At 57.9% G+C, this 17825-nt stretch overlaps 1 protein-coding gene and 1 non-coding gene across 8 annotated transcripts in view; both read left to right on the top strand.

Annotated features, from left to right (window-relative positions):
* The window catches only part of MIPEP (mitochondrial intermediate peptidase), a 111457-nt gene that overhangs the window by 28043 nt on the left and 65589 nt on the right, over positions 1-17825 (top strand). For 6 of the 7 annotated variants that reach the window (XR_014818988.1, XR_014818990.1, XR_014818989.1 and 3 more), the window contains exons 12-14: positions 3-80; positions 1466-1670; positions 3070-3179. Coding sequence is in view for 3 of the 7 variants with exons in the window: in XM_084981273.1 (XP_084837399.1) it covers positions 3-80; positions 1466-1670; positions 3070-3179 (393 nt within the window). In the remaining 4 variants the exon portion in view is untranslated. Of the gene's footprint in view, positions 1-2; positions 81-1465; positions 1671-3069; positions 3180-5364; positions 6512-17825 lie in introns of all 7 variants that reach the window. The other variant, XR_014818991.1, reaches the window with a different exon arrangement.
* MIR9814 (microRNA mir-9814) lies at positions 11983-12066 on the top strand. The gene is given in 1 exon segment (NR_128499.1): positions 11983-12066. It is a non-coding gene; the product is annotated as a microRNA mir-9814 (primary transcript).

Here is a 17825-nt window from a genome sequence, read left to right as displayed (position 1 = left end):
AGGCTGTGGTCCATGAGTCTGAAGGGCTGCTGGGATACATCTACTGTGATTTTTTTCAGCGAGCAGACAAACCACATCAGGTGACGCCTTGCTGACACTGGTCTCTCTAGAGTGGTCGCAGTTAATTTGTATGCGTGTGAACGTGACAGCTCAGTTTTGCAGTTGCTAACATTTAAGAGGCATTCATGACAGTGACTAAGTAGATAAAGGTGAAATCAGGGTAGCATTTGAAGATAATGAAAGTTAGGAAGTAGTTACCTAAGTCAGCGTCTGTCCTTTCTGCCTGGGTCCCAGGAACAGTGACATCAGGGACGACGGCTGACGTTTTCCGAGCCCGCCTGCTTGCCAGCCAGTGCTCTGAGCCTCTTACGCGTCACCTCTTTGAAGGGTCACCTCTGCCTTTGAACCAGGCACCCACTGCCTGCGGAGGCTGCCCAGAGTCACCAAGAACTGCACTAGGGCTTGAACCCAGACCTCTGCCCGGAGCCCCATCTCTCGGCCAGTTTCTGCCCTTGACAGGGGCGGGCCTGTGGGGACCTCGCCCACCCCCAGCCCATCCTTGTGTGGGACTCGTGAGCGACACTGCCTGAGCTGCTCGCCAGGTTTGCTGGTCAGTCAGCTTCAGCAGCCCCGGGCAGTTTGACTGGGATGGTCAGGAATCCGGGTTATAAAGTTCTCAGGGAACAGTGCTGCTGCCTGCGCATTAAAACACACAGTCACGCCTTCCCGAGCGGTGGAGGCAGACACGTGCTGGTGAACCCGGGTGTCTGCGCAGGCCTGTGACCGGGCGGGGGGCAGCCGTGGGGGTGGTCATTTCCGGGAGGACCTGGCTGGTGGGTACGTGGGCCCCCGCGTCTGCTCCCGTTTGCCTGAGAGGCTGGAGTGTCCCGGTCAGTGAGTCGGAGCCGCAGCCCCCGGGGGGTGGTCTGGGTTCAGGTCTGAGGTGCTGCTGCGTGTCCTCGGATGCGGGACTTAGCGTTTTCCACCTGCGCGGTGACGTGCTCGCCTCGTGGGCCTTGGTGAGAACAGGAGCAGGCGGGCGCGGGCGCCGCGCTTCGCATCACCTCCAGGTGACAGTTAACGGCTGTGCACCGTGGGGCCCAGCTCGGTGCCCGAGACGGGAGGGGCTCCACTAGCAACCCCGGAGGCTGGCTGTGCCCTCCCGCGGGCCCCGGGCATCTGCAGGGCGCAGCTCTGATCGCCGCCGTGTCTGGGTTTCCAGCATCGGACGTAGTGAGAGCTCGGCTTGTGTTTTGGAGCGAAGGAATGGATTCACCAGCACAAGCCCGGTGTCAGGGGAGTTGGATTCTGGCGAAAGAGCAGGCGTTGGGGAAGCAGCAGAAGCAGGTGGAAGAGCGAAGCTCAGGGAGAGGGCCGCTCGCGTGCGCGGGAGCGTCGCAGCCACCCGCGCTCCTCCCCGGGTGACGCGGCCCTTTGCTCACGTGTCCTGGTTTCTGTCCCGAAGGACTGTCACTTCACCATCCGAGGGGGCCGCGTGAGGGAAGACGGCAGCTATCAGCTCCCCGTTGTCGTCCTGATGCTGAATCTCCCCCAGCCCTCGAGGGATTCTCCGACGCTGCTCACGCCTGGAATGATGGAAAACCTCTTCCACGAGATGGGACACGCCATGCATTCGATGCTGGGCCGGACTCGCTACCAGCACGTCACCGGTGAGCCAGGCCGCGGCTGCTGTTGATTGCAGCCCTTGAAATGCCCGTTTTATTGGACTGAGTGATTGTTTTGTTAGGGTCCCGCCTGCAGCACATGGAGGTTCCCAGGCTAGGGGTCCAGTGGGAGCTGCAGCTGCCGGCCTCCACCACAGCCACAGCCACCGCCACCGCCACACGGGATCTGAGCCTGTCTGTGGCCTACCCCGCAGCTCACGGCTATGCCGGATCCTTAACCCACGGAGCGAGGCCAGGGATCGAACCCACGTTCTCATGGACAGTAGTCGGGTTGTTGCTGCTGAGCCCCAGCAGGAAGTCCGGTGTGTTTCATTTTAAATTGGAAAAGCTCTCATTCAGGAAGCGTGTGGGTATCTGTCAGGGTGGCCGCATCTGTCCTCCAGCCATGCTGCTGCTTGGTCCGCACAGACTTTTTCCGTCCTGGGCTGCAGTTCTCACCCAGGAGTGTCTCCGCTGCGTGTTTTCTCTCTGTGCCGCTCACTCTCCCTCTCGTCATATCTTGTGCGGGACTCAGGCCCGCGGCTGTGCGCGTGAGGACGTGTGTCCGCTCAGCACCCGCACAGCCTTGGCGCCTGAGTGGCCGACTGGCCGTGGCCGCTCTTCATCCGAACCCCGGTACAGGAAACGTTCCCTTGGGTCGAGCGGCGAGGTCGGGGCTCCCTGCGTCTCCTGGGCCGGCCCTGGGCACAGCCGTGCTTTCCATGCGGACGTGGGGCCGTGCTGGGTGACGTCACGTCGTCTGTGTCTGAAGCTCAGCATCCGCGGCATCTGCTCCGGCCCCGGGCACGGGCACGGGGCGGCTCTGGGCGCGCAGCCGCCGTCTTTCCACACACAGCCGTGTCTGGGGCGGAGAAGGCCTGCGGAGGGACGGGGTGGGCTGCGCCGGATCGCGCAGTGTCGCCCGAGAGTCCTGAGAGGACCCGTTGCTTCAACTCATCTTGAGTTTAAGATGGTGCTTCTCTGTCTGGAGGATCGACCCTGCCCTCGGAAGCCACCAGCAGAAAGCGAACCTTGCCGACGAGAGAAGGGTGGCAGCGTCTGGTGGTGGGTTCAGTGAGTTAAACGGGGGCGATGTGCGCCTGGGAGAGTGTGGTCCTGCGCGGTTCGTGCGCGGCCCCGCGGAGCTGACGGTGCTGCCGCGCGGAGGGCGTGAGCCGCGGCTTTGCAAGGTGTTTTACCCGGCTGCGCACATGTGCTTTTACCGCTCATGTTCAGAAACGTTTTGGCAAATATACGCAATAATTTTACAGAAGTAAGGCGTTGATTTAACGAGTTAAAGGTTATCGTAGTCCGTCGGAAATACAGACGGAAAACTTAAGCATACATCAAAAGTGAGGCCAATCCGTCGATGTGACTTGGGCCGGCTTTTCCGTTTGCCTTCCAGGGACCAGGTGCCCCACGGACTTCGCCGAGGTCCCGTCCATCCTGATGGAGTACTTCGCCGCCGACTACCGCGTGGTGCAGCAGTTCGCCCGCCACTACCAGACGGGCCAGGTAGGGGGCGCTGCCTTCCTCACCTTCCGACGGCTGTCAGCTGCCGGTGATTACCGCCCCCACCCCGGCGGGGGGGACGCGGGAGCTTACCGCCTTTTCAGGGCTTTCCGCCCCAGCGTCCTCCTGCCTGCTTCCCCACGCCCTGTCTCTAGTTCCAGCCGTAGTCACGTGTTGATGCCGACCCCCTCCCGGTGCTGGTCGGCCCTCAGCCGTCCCCAGGGAGGCCGTCTGTCCTGTTTCCAGACGGGGGCACGGCTGTCAGGGCAGTGGGTCCAGCGGGCCTGCCAGCCTGTCGCTGCAGAGAAGCCTCTGCTCTTGCCTCTACCCTTAGGCGTCTCAGGGTTGGTTCTCTGGGCCTGAATCCGTGTTGTTTGATGGGGGGAGGCCACATTCCCCGACGTGCTCATGCCAAGAAATGCCTTCGTCTCGAGGGGTGGGTGTACTGTAAGGCTGCAGATTTTCAAATTCCGTGCAGTGGGATCGAGGGAGCCATACTTCACGGCAGGTGAGCCAGACGCTGTCAGCGGTGTACGTTTGCTGTCCCCTGCCCCTTGGAATATACGTTCTTTAGCTTCTCTCAGAATCTTGGCTACATGACGTTAGGTCACGCGGAGCTTCCCCGTGGACGGGCCCTCCCGAGGGCTGGGAGCAGGTGTGCTCTTCTGAATCCTCAGCATTTAGACTCGTGCCCAGACAAAAGCACTGAAAGAAATGGAAGGAAAGACTGAACAGAATCAGGAAAAGAGGGGTGAAAACTACCTTTATTGGTGCCTCTCTTTCTGATTCTGTCTCCAGATGCTTAACGTGAATCGGCCGCTTCGTTTTTCGGACTTGACTCTCTGTTACTGTCAGCAGGAGACTGATGGATGAGTTTCCAGAGAACGGAGCTGAGGGGTCTCCGTTGTAATCGGTTTCAATTACGGGGGGGACAACTGGAACATTCGCGATCCCCTTGGCCCCCTGTACTTCAGCCTGCGAAGACTCGCTCTGGGGATTCTGTGTATCTGACCTGGAAGCGCGTAACGCATCCCGTGATAGCGTCATGCACCTGCCGGGGGCCTGGGGGTGATTAGCAAGACCTAACTCGGGCCCTCCTTCCGTAATGTCCCGTGCCCGTCCTGGGCAGTGGGGCACAGGGCACTCTGGGGCAGGCCTTGGGCACGGCAGGCAGGGCCGGAGGGGCGCCGGGCTCCAGGCAGGAAGGGCTGGAGGAACTGGGCAGCGGAAGACACGCGTGGGGCGGTTTGTCGGGGACTCAGCTCTGAGCCACCTCCCCCACCCCGTCCCGGTGCTTACCGAGGAAAGGTCCCTAGTAGGACCGTTACTGGTGCTTCTGTCAAGAACCGTGTCCCCAGGCCAGGCGCTGTTCTCATTGTCCGGGAAGTAGCCAAGAGCAGTGAGACGGCAGCCTGAGTCTCCGGGGCCGGGGCAGAGCTCGGACAAGGCCACTCCGGCCAGGAGGGCGACCAGGGCGGCTCCAAGGACCGGGACAAGGGCCGGGGGCGGGGGAAGAGCAGCAGGAGGGGACAGAAGAGGACGCGGGAATGTCCTTGTTTCTAGGCCTTGTGTTCCGTCTCTGCGTCGTCGTGCACACACACCTTCTGGTCCCAGCCGTGGGGACAACAGGGCTTCTTGCTGGCATCGCGAGGCCCGGGCTTTGCTCTCCTGCGTCCTCCTGGAGCTCTGCGCCCGCCGCCACCACCACCGCCTCACTGGCCTTTGCCAGCAGCCTCCCTGGAATCCACCTTTGGGCCTGGGGGCTGCTCGGCCCCTGGCTCGCGAGCCCGGGCTCCGCGGTGGTGAGGGCCGCTCTTGGGTGCCGCGCGGGGCTGGGACGAGGCATCCGGAGCTGCTGGAGGCCGGGGGGCCTGAGGCTGGTGAGGGGCCGGGACAGTCCAGGAGCTGCGGACGTGGCTGCCAGTGGTGCAGGGTGTGGCGGGGAAGCAGAGGGAGGTGTGAAATGGCCCCAGAGGGCAAAGCAGGAGCCGAGCGGGGAGCCAGCTGGGCAGGCGCTGCCCGGGCGCAGGTCTGTGAGGGCCTGGATGCAGGCCGGGTGCGGGGCGCATGGGGGGGCGACTGCGAAACAGGCTCGGACCTTCCAGGGGACGACAGACAGGGCGAAGCTGGGGCTGAAATTCCTCTGCAAAACTAAGGTCAGTTTAAAAGCACTGTTGTGTGTTTACAGAACAACCAGAAAAGCACAGAAGGGCTGGAACGGCTGCTTGGAGGATGTGAAGTATCCCCAAAGGACGATTCCTGTTTTATTACTAAATTCTTCAGCAAGAAGAACCGTTTCTGAACACAGTGGTTTCAGGAAAACAATACTGAGTCCAAAAGTACACGTCACACGAGACGCGCTGGGAAGAGAGCAGACGCGAGCTGCTCTGAATTAATCTAGTGCGGCCTCGGGAGGCCTGGCCGGCAGGCTCAGGGGCTGCAGACACAGCCTCCAAAGAGCTTGAAGAACTGTGTGAGTCCGCGGAGACGGGAGAAAGTGCCAGGAGGCCCTCGAGTTTCACGGAGGGCTTGTCTCTTCTTGTCACTGATGAAGCTCCAAGTGACTTGATGTTTTCATTTAAGGGCAGTTCTTGCCTCAGGACAGAAGTTAATTCCCGAAAATCCAAGTCTCGGTAAATAAATAACTTAAAAGCTTGGAGGGACGAGCAGGGTGCACCTGTACGCTGCCATTCCTGGCATGCCGCGCATCGCAGAGGGCGTCTCCCCGTCCCGTGGAATATTCCAGAGCGCTCGCAGCATGAGGGCACGCGTCGGTGACTGATGAACACCTAAAAGTATTTCATCTGAACGAGAACAGGCCAGTGCCAGCGGCGCCTCTGGTCCAGGAATTAGGAGGATGCCTGTCGGATCTGCAGGGGCCCTGCGGCTTCAGGGAAAACACCGCAGGTGCGCGTTTGGGGTTCAGAACCATCTGGACAGGTCACGGCATGGAAGCCGGAGCAGGCCGAGCTGCACGTCCCCCTTGGCGGGAGCAGCCCAGGCCAAGACAGCCGGGCGTGGGGACGAGGCGACCTGGACGAGGCTCAGCCGTCCGCCCGCGGGCTGCGGCGCAGGCCCTGTGTTCTCCGAGGAGCTGGGCTGGTGGGCTCTCCTCTCTGGCCGTCGGCCCCTTTCCAGCCACTTCCGGTGAGTCGGGAGCGTGTGCCAGTGGCCCCACTTTTCTGGAAGCTTGAGCTTTGTCGTCGTCAGGCACGACTCCTCCTTGTCATGGGAGAACACACGTGACGTAGCACGTGCCGCCGTGACCCCGATTCAGTGACCGCCCAGCGGCCTGCCCTCTGTGTCTGTGGACTCCCCTGCTCCAGGGGCCTCGTGTAAGTGGAATCGTGCAGCACTGTCCTTTCGCAGCTGGTTTATTTCTCTTAACATAATGTTTTTATGGTTCTTCCATGTCGCGGCCTATGTCGGAATTTCCTTCCTTTTTATTTTCCTTTATTTTTTAAAACAGCAGATGACAGTTTTTTATTCTTAGGATATAAGCAAGGAGAAGAACCTCACGTTCACACTAACAGCTCCAGCCGGACTCGCAGGCATTCAGGCTTTCTTTGTGATGGAAAAGTCCCAGCCTTCTGTGGCTGCCCAGAGCACGGCCTCGTCTACACCCGCGCTCATGCTCAGGCCGCGCCAGGCCGCCGGCTTCGAGGGGCTTCCTGGTCCAATGGTCCTGCCTGTAGCAGAAGTTCCTTCCCTTTTTTTTTTTTTGTCTTTTTGCCATTTTCTTGGGCTGCTCCTGTAGCATATGGAGGTTCCCAGGCTAGGAGTGGAATCAGAGCTGTAGCCACCCACCTATGCCAGAGCCACAGCAACGTGGGATCCGAGCCGCGTCTGCGACCTACACCACAGCTCATGGCAACGCTGGATCCTTAACCCACAGAGCAAGGCCAGGGATCAAACCCGCAACTTCATGGTTCCTAGTCGGACTTGTTAACCACTGAGCCACGACAGGAACTCCAGAAGTTCCTTCCTTTTTAAGGTGACGTTTCTTTGTGTGGCTAGACCACGCTTCGTTTAGCCATTGGTTCCTCGGTGGACCTGGCTGGCCTCCCCTGTGGTCACAGAGCTCGGGTCAGGTGGTCGCCCCTGGAAAAGCCAGTGCCGGAGACATGCTGGTAGGAAGGGCGAGGCCACTCTATTCAGGAGGCCGGCAGCCCGTGCAGGAGGTGGACTCGTGTCCCCAAGCCAGCCCAGGGCTTCGGCTCAGCCGAGAAAGCGGTTGCAGGCAAAGGGAGAATGATCTCGGTCAGGCACCGAGGCAGGGGCCCGGGTCCTTGCGGTCCCCCTGGGTGCAGCGTGTGGACTCCTGGTGGCCTTTCTTTAGATGCTGTGTCCGCACGGTTTGTTCACGGGGTTCCTGGGGGGAAGCTGGTGGGGGGCGGGGGGAGACCCGGTCGTCTGTAATTGCTGAGTCTTCCCGCCGCCTCCTGCCGTCTAGGGAAAGAGCCAGCAGGTTAGGCCAGGCCGCTGTGATCAGCAGATCTGAGAGGTGTGCTCGGGTGGAGGGTAGGTGACCGTGGCTTTGCCGCGGCCTCCAGAGCGGTGCCGCTGGCCGCGTGACAGCGTTTCTGTGGGATCAGGGGTGACACTCCGGCTCCTGTAACCTCTTCCTGCCGACACAGGGCCTAACCTCTCAGGGCGGGTGTCCTCGTGGGTCTGTGGTACCTCCGTGCTGACTGCCGTCGCTGCCCGTCTGCCCGGGAAAGCAACTTCCATGGCCTGATGCCGTGGCGCTGAGCCCAGTCCTTGGTTGTGCCGGCCGCGGGCTCAGCTCGGCTGCAGGCCGGCCGTGTGGGGAGCCCCCGGGCGGCCGCCATCGCTTCCCGTCAGGAGCGACGTGAAAAACTGGGCGAAGACGCTGCCGGGAGGGCACAGGGAGGGGGAGACGTCGTGCGTGTCCTCCCCCGCGTCCGTGTCCCTGCGGGGCGGCGAGGGCTGGCGCTGGAGGAAGCTGCCTCAGTGCCGTTGGTGCCTCTCGGGAGTGAGGGAAGGGGACGCCCCTGAAAGCGATGCACTTTTATTTAGTTTTTCATGTTGCAGAATAACATTAAAACGCTGTAGCGGGAACAGCGAGGAAACCAGCCCCAGCTCAGAAAGTCGGGTGCTGCGGGGGCTCCTGTCTGGCCACAGCCGGGTCCCGAATTCCTCCCACGCGAGTCCCTCCACGGGTTCCTCAGTCCTCAGCAGCGTGGCGTTGGCTCTCGTGCGTGAGGGTGCCGTGAGCAGGGCGCCCCGTCGGCTCTGCTCTTCTGCGATGCTTTCTGCAGGCGTCCCGGGCCCGCGACGCAGCCGTGTGGCCTGGCGCGGCCGCGTGTCTGCGTTCGGTTCGGCCCAGCACCCCGGGGCCTTGTTCTCAGGCTTTTCTCCGGAGCTGGCTCCTCCAGGGTTTTGCTGGCTCCTGTGCGTCTGCCGTGAACACTTTTATACTTTTCTGCTCACACGCGTGTGCGTGCTTGGAATTGCTGGCTTGTAAGTGAGCGCTTCTTCACGTGGATGAGAGGACACCACGTTTTCTGTTTCTGATGAGACGCAGTTGCCGTGCGGCGCTGTGTCAGGCACAGGTGCACAGCTCAGCGGCCGGACGCATGTTGGTGTGTGACGTGCTCCCCACGGGGAGGCTTTGTTGACACCTGTCACCTCAGACCACTTGTTTTTTTCTTGTGATGAGAACTTTTAAGATACACTGTTTTGAGGGACTTTCAGAGACACAAAACAGCAGTATTATTTCTGTTTGTTTTCTAGGGCCGCACCCACGACATGTGGAGGTTCCCAGGCGAGGGGTCTCATCAGAGCTGTAGCCGCTGGCCTACACCACGGCCACGGCAACACCAGATCCGAGCCACGTCTGCGACCTACACCACAGCTCATGGCAATGCCGGATCCTTAACCCACTGAGCGAGGCCAGGGATCGAACCTGCGTCCCCATGGATGCTGGTCAGATTCATAACCTGCTGAGCCATGGCAGGACCTCCCCCAACAGCGTCAGGGTCACCGTGCCACACTGATGTGCCCAGGCTGTTCCGACCCCCTCAGCCCCCACTGGCAGCTACCGGCGGGTTCTCTGCGCCCGTGCGTTCAGTTCTGTGAGCCGCCGCATCTGAGCGAGCGCCCGCATTTGCCTCTTGTGTTGGTTTCTCATGTGTTGGACGTGCCCCGTCCCAGGTCCCCAGCACGGCATCCTCACGGAGGCTGGACGTCGTCAGGGTCCTGCTGCTGCTGGCGGCGGGAAGAGTGCCCTGGGGCCCCCGGCGCGTCCGAGGCCGAGCATCCTTTGGGGTTTCGTCTGCCGGCTCGGCCTCTTGCCCTTCCCGCCGTCCTGCTCCACATTTGCCTTCTCTGTTGGTTTCTCACGTTTCTAGACACGTTGGAACAGTCTCCCGCATCAGCGAGGGTCTTCTCGTTTCTCGGCTTGTCTCTTTCTGTATGTTATCTTTTGATGGCTTTGAGGTCTTCGTTTTAATTTTGTTGCATTTAGCAGTCTCTTCTTCCTAGTTGGTGCTTTCGGTATCCCATTAAAAAACCTTCATTTCCCTAGAATCACAAAAATACTCCTCGGCTTTCTCTGAAAGTTTGAGCGTCCCTCCCTCATCTTCGGTCTTTCTCCGCGTTGGGTCCCCTCTTGTGTTCGGCGGGAGCAGAGCTGCCGGTTCCTTCCTCCCGAGGATCAGCGGTCCGGGCTCGTCTGGGCACGAGGATGCCTTAGCCACCGAGTGTTCGCGCGTCCGCCCCGATCCCAGCCTGGGCTCAGGCCGCTTCGCGTCTCATCCGGCTCGTCTTTTTTTCCTGCTCTTCGAAAAGTTCTCCTTCTGTCTTGGCCGTTGCCTGTGCTCTTCAGAATCCACTTAGCTGTCTTCTTGAACACCTCTGGGAAGGGTCCGGCCGGGGTTACCCTACATCTGTACCCAGACCGACCGGGGCAGAGCTGACATCCTGAGTGTCGAGTCTTCCGATCCAGGGGCTGGGTGCACGTCTCTCCAGGCAGCGGGTCTTTAAAAAAGGCTTAACATTTCCTTCCAAAGAGGGTTGCTTAACGTTTATTAGATTGAGTCATGGATGCCCTACCTTTTCTATAGTTTTACAACCGTGTGTTGGAAGTTCTATTTTGTTCGTGTCTGTGGCTGGAGTTCAGGTGGGTGATTTATCCTTTTTCGGATATAGACCTTATTCAGTTTCAGCAACCTTGATAGAGACATGCTTATCAATTCTAATAACTTGTGTCTAGAATTTTTCAAGTCTTTTCACCAGTTACTTCTCCTGCCGACAATGTTCTATTCTTCCTTCCCGTCTCTTGAGTCTTGATTGCCCCGTTGAGCTCTAGGTCCTCCAGGGCAGTGCCAGCGCTGACGAGAAGCTGGCATGGGGCACACTTTGCCGTTACCCTGATTTTTAAAGGAAATGTTGCTACTGATTTACCGTAAAGAACGACGGGTGTGGTAGGTTTGGTGGCGACACTAGAAAGGCAGTTCCTTCCTATTTCTAGTTCGCTAGGGATTTGTGTGTGTTTTAAATCAGTATTAGGCGTTGTATTTTATGAGACTTTCTTCCTGCATCTTGGGAAGTAACTGGGCGGCCCTTTTGCTTTAGTCCAGCAGCGTCCTGCGTGTGCATGTTGATGGTGGAGCCCCTTTGCCCTCGAGCCTCGAAGGACTCTGCTCCTGACGTCCTCGAGGGCTGGGGCAGCGCCGGCCTCTCGGGGCTCGCGCTGTGCAGCAGGTTTTCTGCATCGGGGCTGAGACCCGCTGGGGCCTTGCCGCTCCCTCTGGCTGGCGGTGGTGCTCCGTCTCCTCTGCACAAAAGGAGTTGCTGAGAACTCCTTTTCCTTACAGCGCTTTTATGGAGTTATGATAATCTGCTGCTTGAACCTTTGTCAGAATTCATCTGTAAAACCACTCGGGGTCTGTCATTTTCTCTGTGGGAAGATTTTTGTAAATGACCGATTTCCTTAATAGTCATCGGAGCCTTTGGCCTTTTCTTGTGAAGGGAGCTTTGCTAACTTGTAATTTTCGAGAATATATCCATTTAATCCAAGTTTTCGAGTTTATTGGCATAAAGTTATTTATAGCATTCTTTTAAGCTCCGTCTTTTAAGCCGCATCTCGGCCTGTGCCCGTTTCATTTCTGAGACGCTGCTCCCTTTTTTTTCTCTCTCCACTTTGGCAGAAGAGCAGTGTCGGTGTGGACAGTGTTTACAGAGCGAACGCCGGCTTCCTTGAGGCGTTCTCTTTGCCTTAGGTCATTACGTTTAGTTTGTATGGTTATTCTCTCCCTTCTTCTTCGTCCCCCCCCCCAATTTCTTAAGGTGGACACGTGGCTGATTAAGCCTCTGCTTACTTTTTTTTTTTTTTTGGTCTTTTTAGGGCCACACTGGCAGCATGTGGAAGTTCCCAGGCTAGGGGTCGAATCGGAGCTACAGCTGCCGGCCTCCATCACAGCCACAGCAACACCAGACCTGAGCCTTGTCTGCCACCTACACCACAGCTCCCGGCAATGCCGGATCCTTAACCCGCTAAGCGAGGCCAGGGATCAGACCTACGTCGTTATGGACACTCGTCGGATTCGTTTGCGCTGAGCCACACTGGGAACAAGTTTCTGCTTAACATTTTAATGCTATAAATGCTAACTCTGTGACACCGTGACTTTAATACAAAGTGCTTCTAATGTTGCTGGTTTCCATTTTAATTTCCTCGTTGATCAATGAGTTGTTTCCGAGTGTAGTTTAAGAATTTGTGCTTGCTGTCTCGTTGGATGGTCTCGCTGGCGCTGAGCTTGCGTTTTGCTTGATGTTTATTTGATGGCCCAGAGGGTCATCGGGTTTTGGAATGTTCTCTTAGTGCTTTGGTACCCGGAATGTTTTCTGATTGTTGGGCTTGGGGTTTCGTGTGCTTCTGTGAAGTCAGCCTTTGAACTCTGTTGCATAAATCTTTGCTCCGCAGCTCGCTTTTATGACCTAGCAAAAATGGAGAGCTGTAAGGCTTCAGCTAGGAGGATGGAGATAGCGTTTCTCCCCTTGAGTTTTCTCTCTCTCTGAGATCATCAGCACGTCATTTAAGGCAGCTTTAGGTTCCCAGCAAGATGGGGGGATTTCTTCTGGACCCCCGCCCTCACTCCTGCACAGCCTCCCCATCGACGTCCCTGCCAGAGGGCGGGCATGTGACAGTGACGACCCTCCCCGACCCTCGAACAGCTCCCAGAGCGCAGGTTTACAGTGGGGCCCCCTGTGCTGCGCCGTCCCTGGGTTTGGACCCGCGGAAGATGACACGTGTCCATCATTAGGCTGCCATGGAGTGAATTCGGAGCCCTATTCGTGACTTTGTTGATTCTGGCTCTAATTCGAGGATGTTTGGTTAGGTGCGTAAAAGCGTGGAGGTGACTCTTCCTCTTCCTCAGGGTTGACCTCCGAACCCTACGTAATGCTTCTTGTCCTAAAGTTTATTCTTTTTGTCTGGTCATTCTGTAATTCCCAGCCACATTCCTCGTCAGCAGACACGGGGTCCGCTGATGTTTGAGGGGAGCTGCGTCGTATTTCTATACTTGTGTCCCTCGGCCACGACAGTGAAATGTGGGGCCCGCTGGTTCTCTCTCTCTCAGAGAGCTCCGCAAGCAGTGATAGAAATTAGCTTTCATTCTTCTCTCCGTTTTCTTCCTGTGTCACCTGTCAGCGATGTAGGAAGTGGGGGCAGAGTTATCCGGGCTTTACAGAAACGGAGGCGCAGGCAGGTGAAGTGATTCTTCGGAGGTCGCACAGTCGGACTCAGTCGGTACTACAACATCGTGGGCGTTTTCTCCTTGCAGTTTTTCCTTGTTAAGCAATGGCTTATGCGTCTTATGCAGTGTGTCTCATAAAATAACAGGCTCCCTGCCATGGTAAGTGTTCTTTGTAGTACCGTTCTAGTGCCTTCGTCTTAGACCGGTCACGTGTTGCGTGGTGCTGAGATTCAGCGGGTTGGCTTCCTCTTGGGAAGTCAGCCCAGGGCTGAAGCGGCTCAGGGTCCCGGCACGGAGACGCGCGGACGTGGAGCGCATCTCCCGCGAGCCCTCCCGGGAGGAGTGGACACGGGCCGAAGGTGGCAGTCGCAGCGCAGCTAGAATGAGAGTCGGTTTGGCAAGTGTAAGTGGTTTTGAAACCTCTCTAATTTTCAGCTTTCCTGAGTTTTTCAGTTATGTCCAGACAAGACCGTTGAACGAGGGGTCGGAGACTCGTCTGCTCCCGCCCCGTGCAGGTGGCCTTGATCAGTCACAGAACTTCGCAGAGACGGCTCTGCTCTTTTGTATACACGTTAGAAGGGTAGGCATTTAAAAGTAACAGCGCCAGACACATAGCAGAAATTGGAGTCGATTTTGCATTTAATGGCTGTACCCAGGGCCAGGGATTGAATTCGAGCCACACTTGTGACCAAGACCTAAGCACAACGGTGGCACTGCTGGATCCTTTAACCATCCCTTAACCCACTGTGCCGGGCTGGGGATCGAACCCGAGCTGCTGCAGTCAGGCTCTTAACTCACTGTGCCACAGTGGGAACTCCTAGCCAGTCCAAACTGTAAACAAGGCGTGGTTGGAATTTTTTAGTAACAAGATGGAAGTTAGAGTGCTGTTACCCATTACAGTGTTTCATCCTGAACCAGGTAAAGCTTTCTGAAAGCCATACGGCTTCCGCAAGTTTCTTTGCGCTGTTTGAGGGTTTGTGATGCTCCATGAGCATTTATAAAGGCTTTCTCATCTCTTCTTGGTTTGTGAGGAAACACCTCTAGAAATCAAGTAAGTAAGAAGTGATGAGTTCCCTGGCGGCCTAGCAGTTAAAGGACCCAGCTTCGTCAGTGCTCTGGCACGGGTTTGATCCCTGGCCTGGGAACTTCTGCCTTCTGCAGGCACAGCACGCGCGCGCGCACACACACACACACACACACACACACACACACACACAGTGATGGTGCTTGCTCTGGGTTTAGAGCTGACATTTCCCCTCTGTGTGCTCTGGGTTCCTGACGGACAGCGCGCCGGGCGCCTCGGAACCTGCCCGGTCCGCTGTGTTCCCGCCGGCGGCGCGGGCCGAGGTGGGGAGCTGGGCTGCTTGGGACGGAGCTGCGAGATGGGAGCTGCTGACGCGTGGGCTGGCGCTTCGGGGCTTGGCTTTCTGCCTCTGCGGTGTCTTGTCTTGGATGGCTGTGTCTCAGCAAGCCTCTGTCTCTTGATCCAGCGCGTCCCCGGGGACATCAGCGGGAGGAAAACAAGGATTTGTAGCAGAGGGTGTCTTCACTGTTAATGTGTGTGCAGCTCCTACCATAGTGGGTTTTCTAAAGGGGCATAAGTACGCCACAGACCTCATCACAGCGAGGTGAGAACTGGATGCCAAAACTTTTAATGCAACATTATGTATTTATTTATAGTTTTATTTTGATTTTTTGCTTTTTAGGGCCGCCCCCATGGCATATGGAGGTTCCCAGCCTAGGGGTCGAATTGGAGCTACAGCTGCCTGCCTACTCCACAGCCACAGCCCTGCTGGATCCTTAACCCATGGAGCATGGCTGGATGGAACCTCGCTACCCCTGCGCCGCGACGGCAACATCTGCAGCCTCTTCCCTGCTGAGCCAGGCGTGTTGTCCGGTGGGCGATGTTGGGCAGGTGGTGGAGGTTTCGTGCGCACAGGTTAGGCTCCTGGGAAACCCCGAGAGAATGCGAGCCGTGCCACGTTTGCAGAGACACTGGCGGTTTTGACAGTATCTCCAAAATCTTTCCAAAAACGTTGTGCTCTCTTAATACGAAAGAGAGTCCGTCAGCAGTTGTGTTCCTGTGCGTGGTTGGCAGACCGTGCAGCTTGTTTACGCCAAGAATGCAGCGAACAGCTTCCCGCCCGGAGAGGAGAGGCGACGTGGCGCCTCGGGAACGTTCGATGCGTGGGGGCCGCCGTGCGATCTGTCGTCCAGGCCCAAGCACTTGGAAGAAGGCTCTCGGCTGGGCAGCATCCGGAGAGACGCGTGTGCTCGGTGGGGGCCTCCTTCCTGGCCTCAGGCGGTGCTTTTCTCAAGTCGACAGAATAACGTCCTGCCCTGAATCGTCGTCCTTGTTTTTTGCAGCAGTGCTTTTCTCCCCATGTTACAAATGACACAGCAGGACACCCAGAGCCTCGCCTGCTGTCCGAAAGCAGACGAGCAGCGCCAGGAAGCGCCAGCGCCGGCGTCTGCCTCCGCGTGCTGCCACCTGCTGCAGCCGGGTGTTGGGCCCTGAGACTGGGACCACTGAGTCTTGCTCCCCTTTGTTCTCACATCTTTGGGAGACTGTGTTTTGCTAAGTGGGAGCATCTCAAACTCACATGCGTGAAGTCATCTGGGATCTGGTTAAGCGCGGATCCGACTCAGTGGGCGAGGCATAGGCTGAGACGATGTGTTTCCAAGAAGCTTCCAGATCACACCGTGACAGCTGACTTGCACCTTAGGGTCTGATTAGGGCTCAGGTGGATCCGCCGGTTTGGAGAGCACATGAACGGCATGCTGGAAGGAAGAACTGCTCTCAGCTCCCAGCAGCGCGTCAGGCTGGAGCGGGTAGCCCCGCTGCTCCAGGATGCCAGCGGGTCTGGCGTTCACGCCAAGCTGCGGCATTTACAGCTGACAGCCTGCCGTGTCACTGTCGTGGTGGTACAAGGCAGACCTTGGTTCTTTTTTGCTCTAAAATGAAGAACAAAGATAGTTGTGGAAAATTCATACTGAAGTATTAAAATAAATGAGGACAAACTAGGTCAGTGCCGTTGGTTCCCGGCATGATGCATTCACGGATCCATCATCCCCGGAATGGGCAGTCAGTGAGTGTTTGTCGAATGAACTGTCTTTTGACTAAAACTGCCTGAGCCTCATAGATGTGTCTGCTGGACCGTCTTCAGATGCGCTGTCGCTTGGGGGAGGCTGATGCCTCTTCGCTGGAGCCTCTGGTAGAATCTGACTCCTGACCTCACGGGGTAGCTCCCCCTTTACCGGGCTTTTCTGCCTTTTTGTAGCTTTGGAAGTTAAGAGCCCGGATGGCGTCACCGACAAAGGCCGGAACGCTTGGGGATGTGGGAGCTGCGAAGAGCAGGGCTCCCAGCTGACCTCAGAGAGAGACGGGGTCATGGGGCCGTCGGGTCCTCTGAGTCTGAGGCGGCGCCGACTGGCTCACCTGCGCCCGAGCCTGGAGGGGAGGGCGGGCTGCGGACAGGGCCCGGGACAGAGAACATTTCAGCAAGTTGCTGGAGGCCGAGCGTGGGCTGGCCTAGCCGTGGAGTCACTGAGAGCCCTCCTGGGGGGAGGTTGGCTCACTTTCGGGGTGTTTCTGTAGGTCTCCGCGGGGTGCTCCTGAGAAATAACAGGAGCCGCGGGGGCCACTGGAGCCCCCTCTGCTGCAGGTGTGCAGGAGCAGCACACAACCCTTAGCCTCGGACTCGGGGACTTTAAAATAACGGGTCACTAAGACAGCCGGTCAGACGGGGGTTTAAATACCTCGGTTAGAGGACACCCCGGGCAAGGCGGCCCATCCGAGACACGGTCAACGGAAAGGCAGCACGTGAAGCCCTGGGATCACCGCCCATGAGGAACTCCCTCGAGGGCTCGTCTGTGCCCTTGGTGTGGCCGAGAACCGAGTCTGTGCCCTTGAAGACAGGTCGGGAGTGAGACTCCAGGCCGGGGAGGGGCGGGAGGGAGACGGCGAAACAGAGTCCCCGGCAGCTTTGGGACGATGTGGGACAGCGTGACGCCCGCGCCGTTGGAGTCTGCAGAGGAGAAGAGAAATAACGAGGCAGAAGAAACAGTCACGGGGGCGATGGGGGAATTTGCAGAACTTGCGGACGTTGGAGCCGGCGATCCAAGAAGCAGGATGAGCAAACACACCCAGACATGTCGCTGTCACGTGGCGGAGCCCAGAGAGAACCTCTGAGGCGGCGGCCGCAGGCAGCAAGAGACACTGAGCTGCAGAGGAAGAGCCGGGGGCCCAGCGGACCGCCCACCAGAGAGTGCGTCCGAGCCCGGGAGCCGTGGCGCGGGGGGTGCCGCTGCAACACCAGCCGGGGAGTGGGCCTCCCCAGCACCCTTCTTTCCCCGCTCTGACCTGGGCCCTGCCGAGGAAGGACTCGCTCCCCGAGTGACAGCCCGTTCCGCCCAAAGTGGGAGAAAATGTTTTCGCATCGGGAGTCAAGGACCAGGTTCTGTGGCAGGTGTTACAACACAGGAGACGCCCTGATGGCAGAGTGAAAGGAGGGGTCGCCCTTCTCCCAAAACGGTGGACTCTCGTGCCCTGCAGAGAGCGTGCGCGCCCTGAAGCTGGTAACTCTGGGCGGCACATGTTTCTCATGAGCCTGTTGGGCTGTTTTATAAATGATTATAAACAGGAACTGTGACCGTACGTCTTCCTACGAAAAATTTGGTTGGTAGGTGCTGCAGAGAAAGGACTGTTGGGCTGCAATTCCTGTCTTCTCAGAGTTTATGAATGTACCACAGAGACCGTATTTGCAGAATATGTAGATAAAAGGATAAAATGTAAATAAGGTCAAGGCCAATGGCTCCTGCGTCCCACAGGACAGTCACAGCAGTAACCAGGACTGCCTGCCATCTCGCCAGCAGCCGCTCTGTTGGACCCGACATAACGTGCTTTTACAATACCTTCTCTTGCTCAGCT

This window comes from Sus scrofa, chromosome 11 (assembly GCF_054392235.1).
Source record: "Sus scrofa isolate SSC_HxYL_T2T_F1_AM1 chromosome 11, Sscrofa_HxYL_maternal_Yorkshire_Landrace_v2.0, whole genome shotgun sequence".
NCBI lineage: Eukaryota > Metazoa > Chordata > Mammalia > Artiodactyla > Suidae > Sus > Sus scrofa.
Note: the sequence above shows the minus strand (reverse complement) of the source record. Positions and strands in the feature narration are given on the sequence as shown.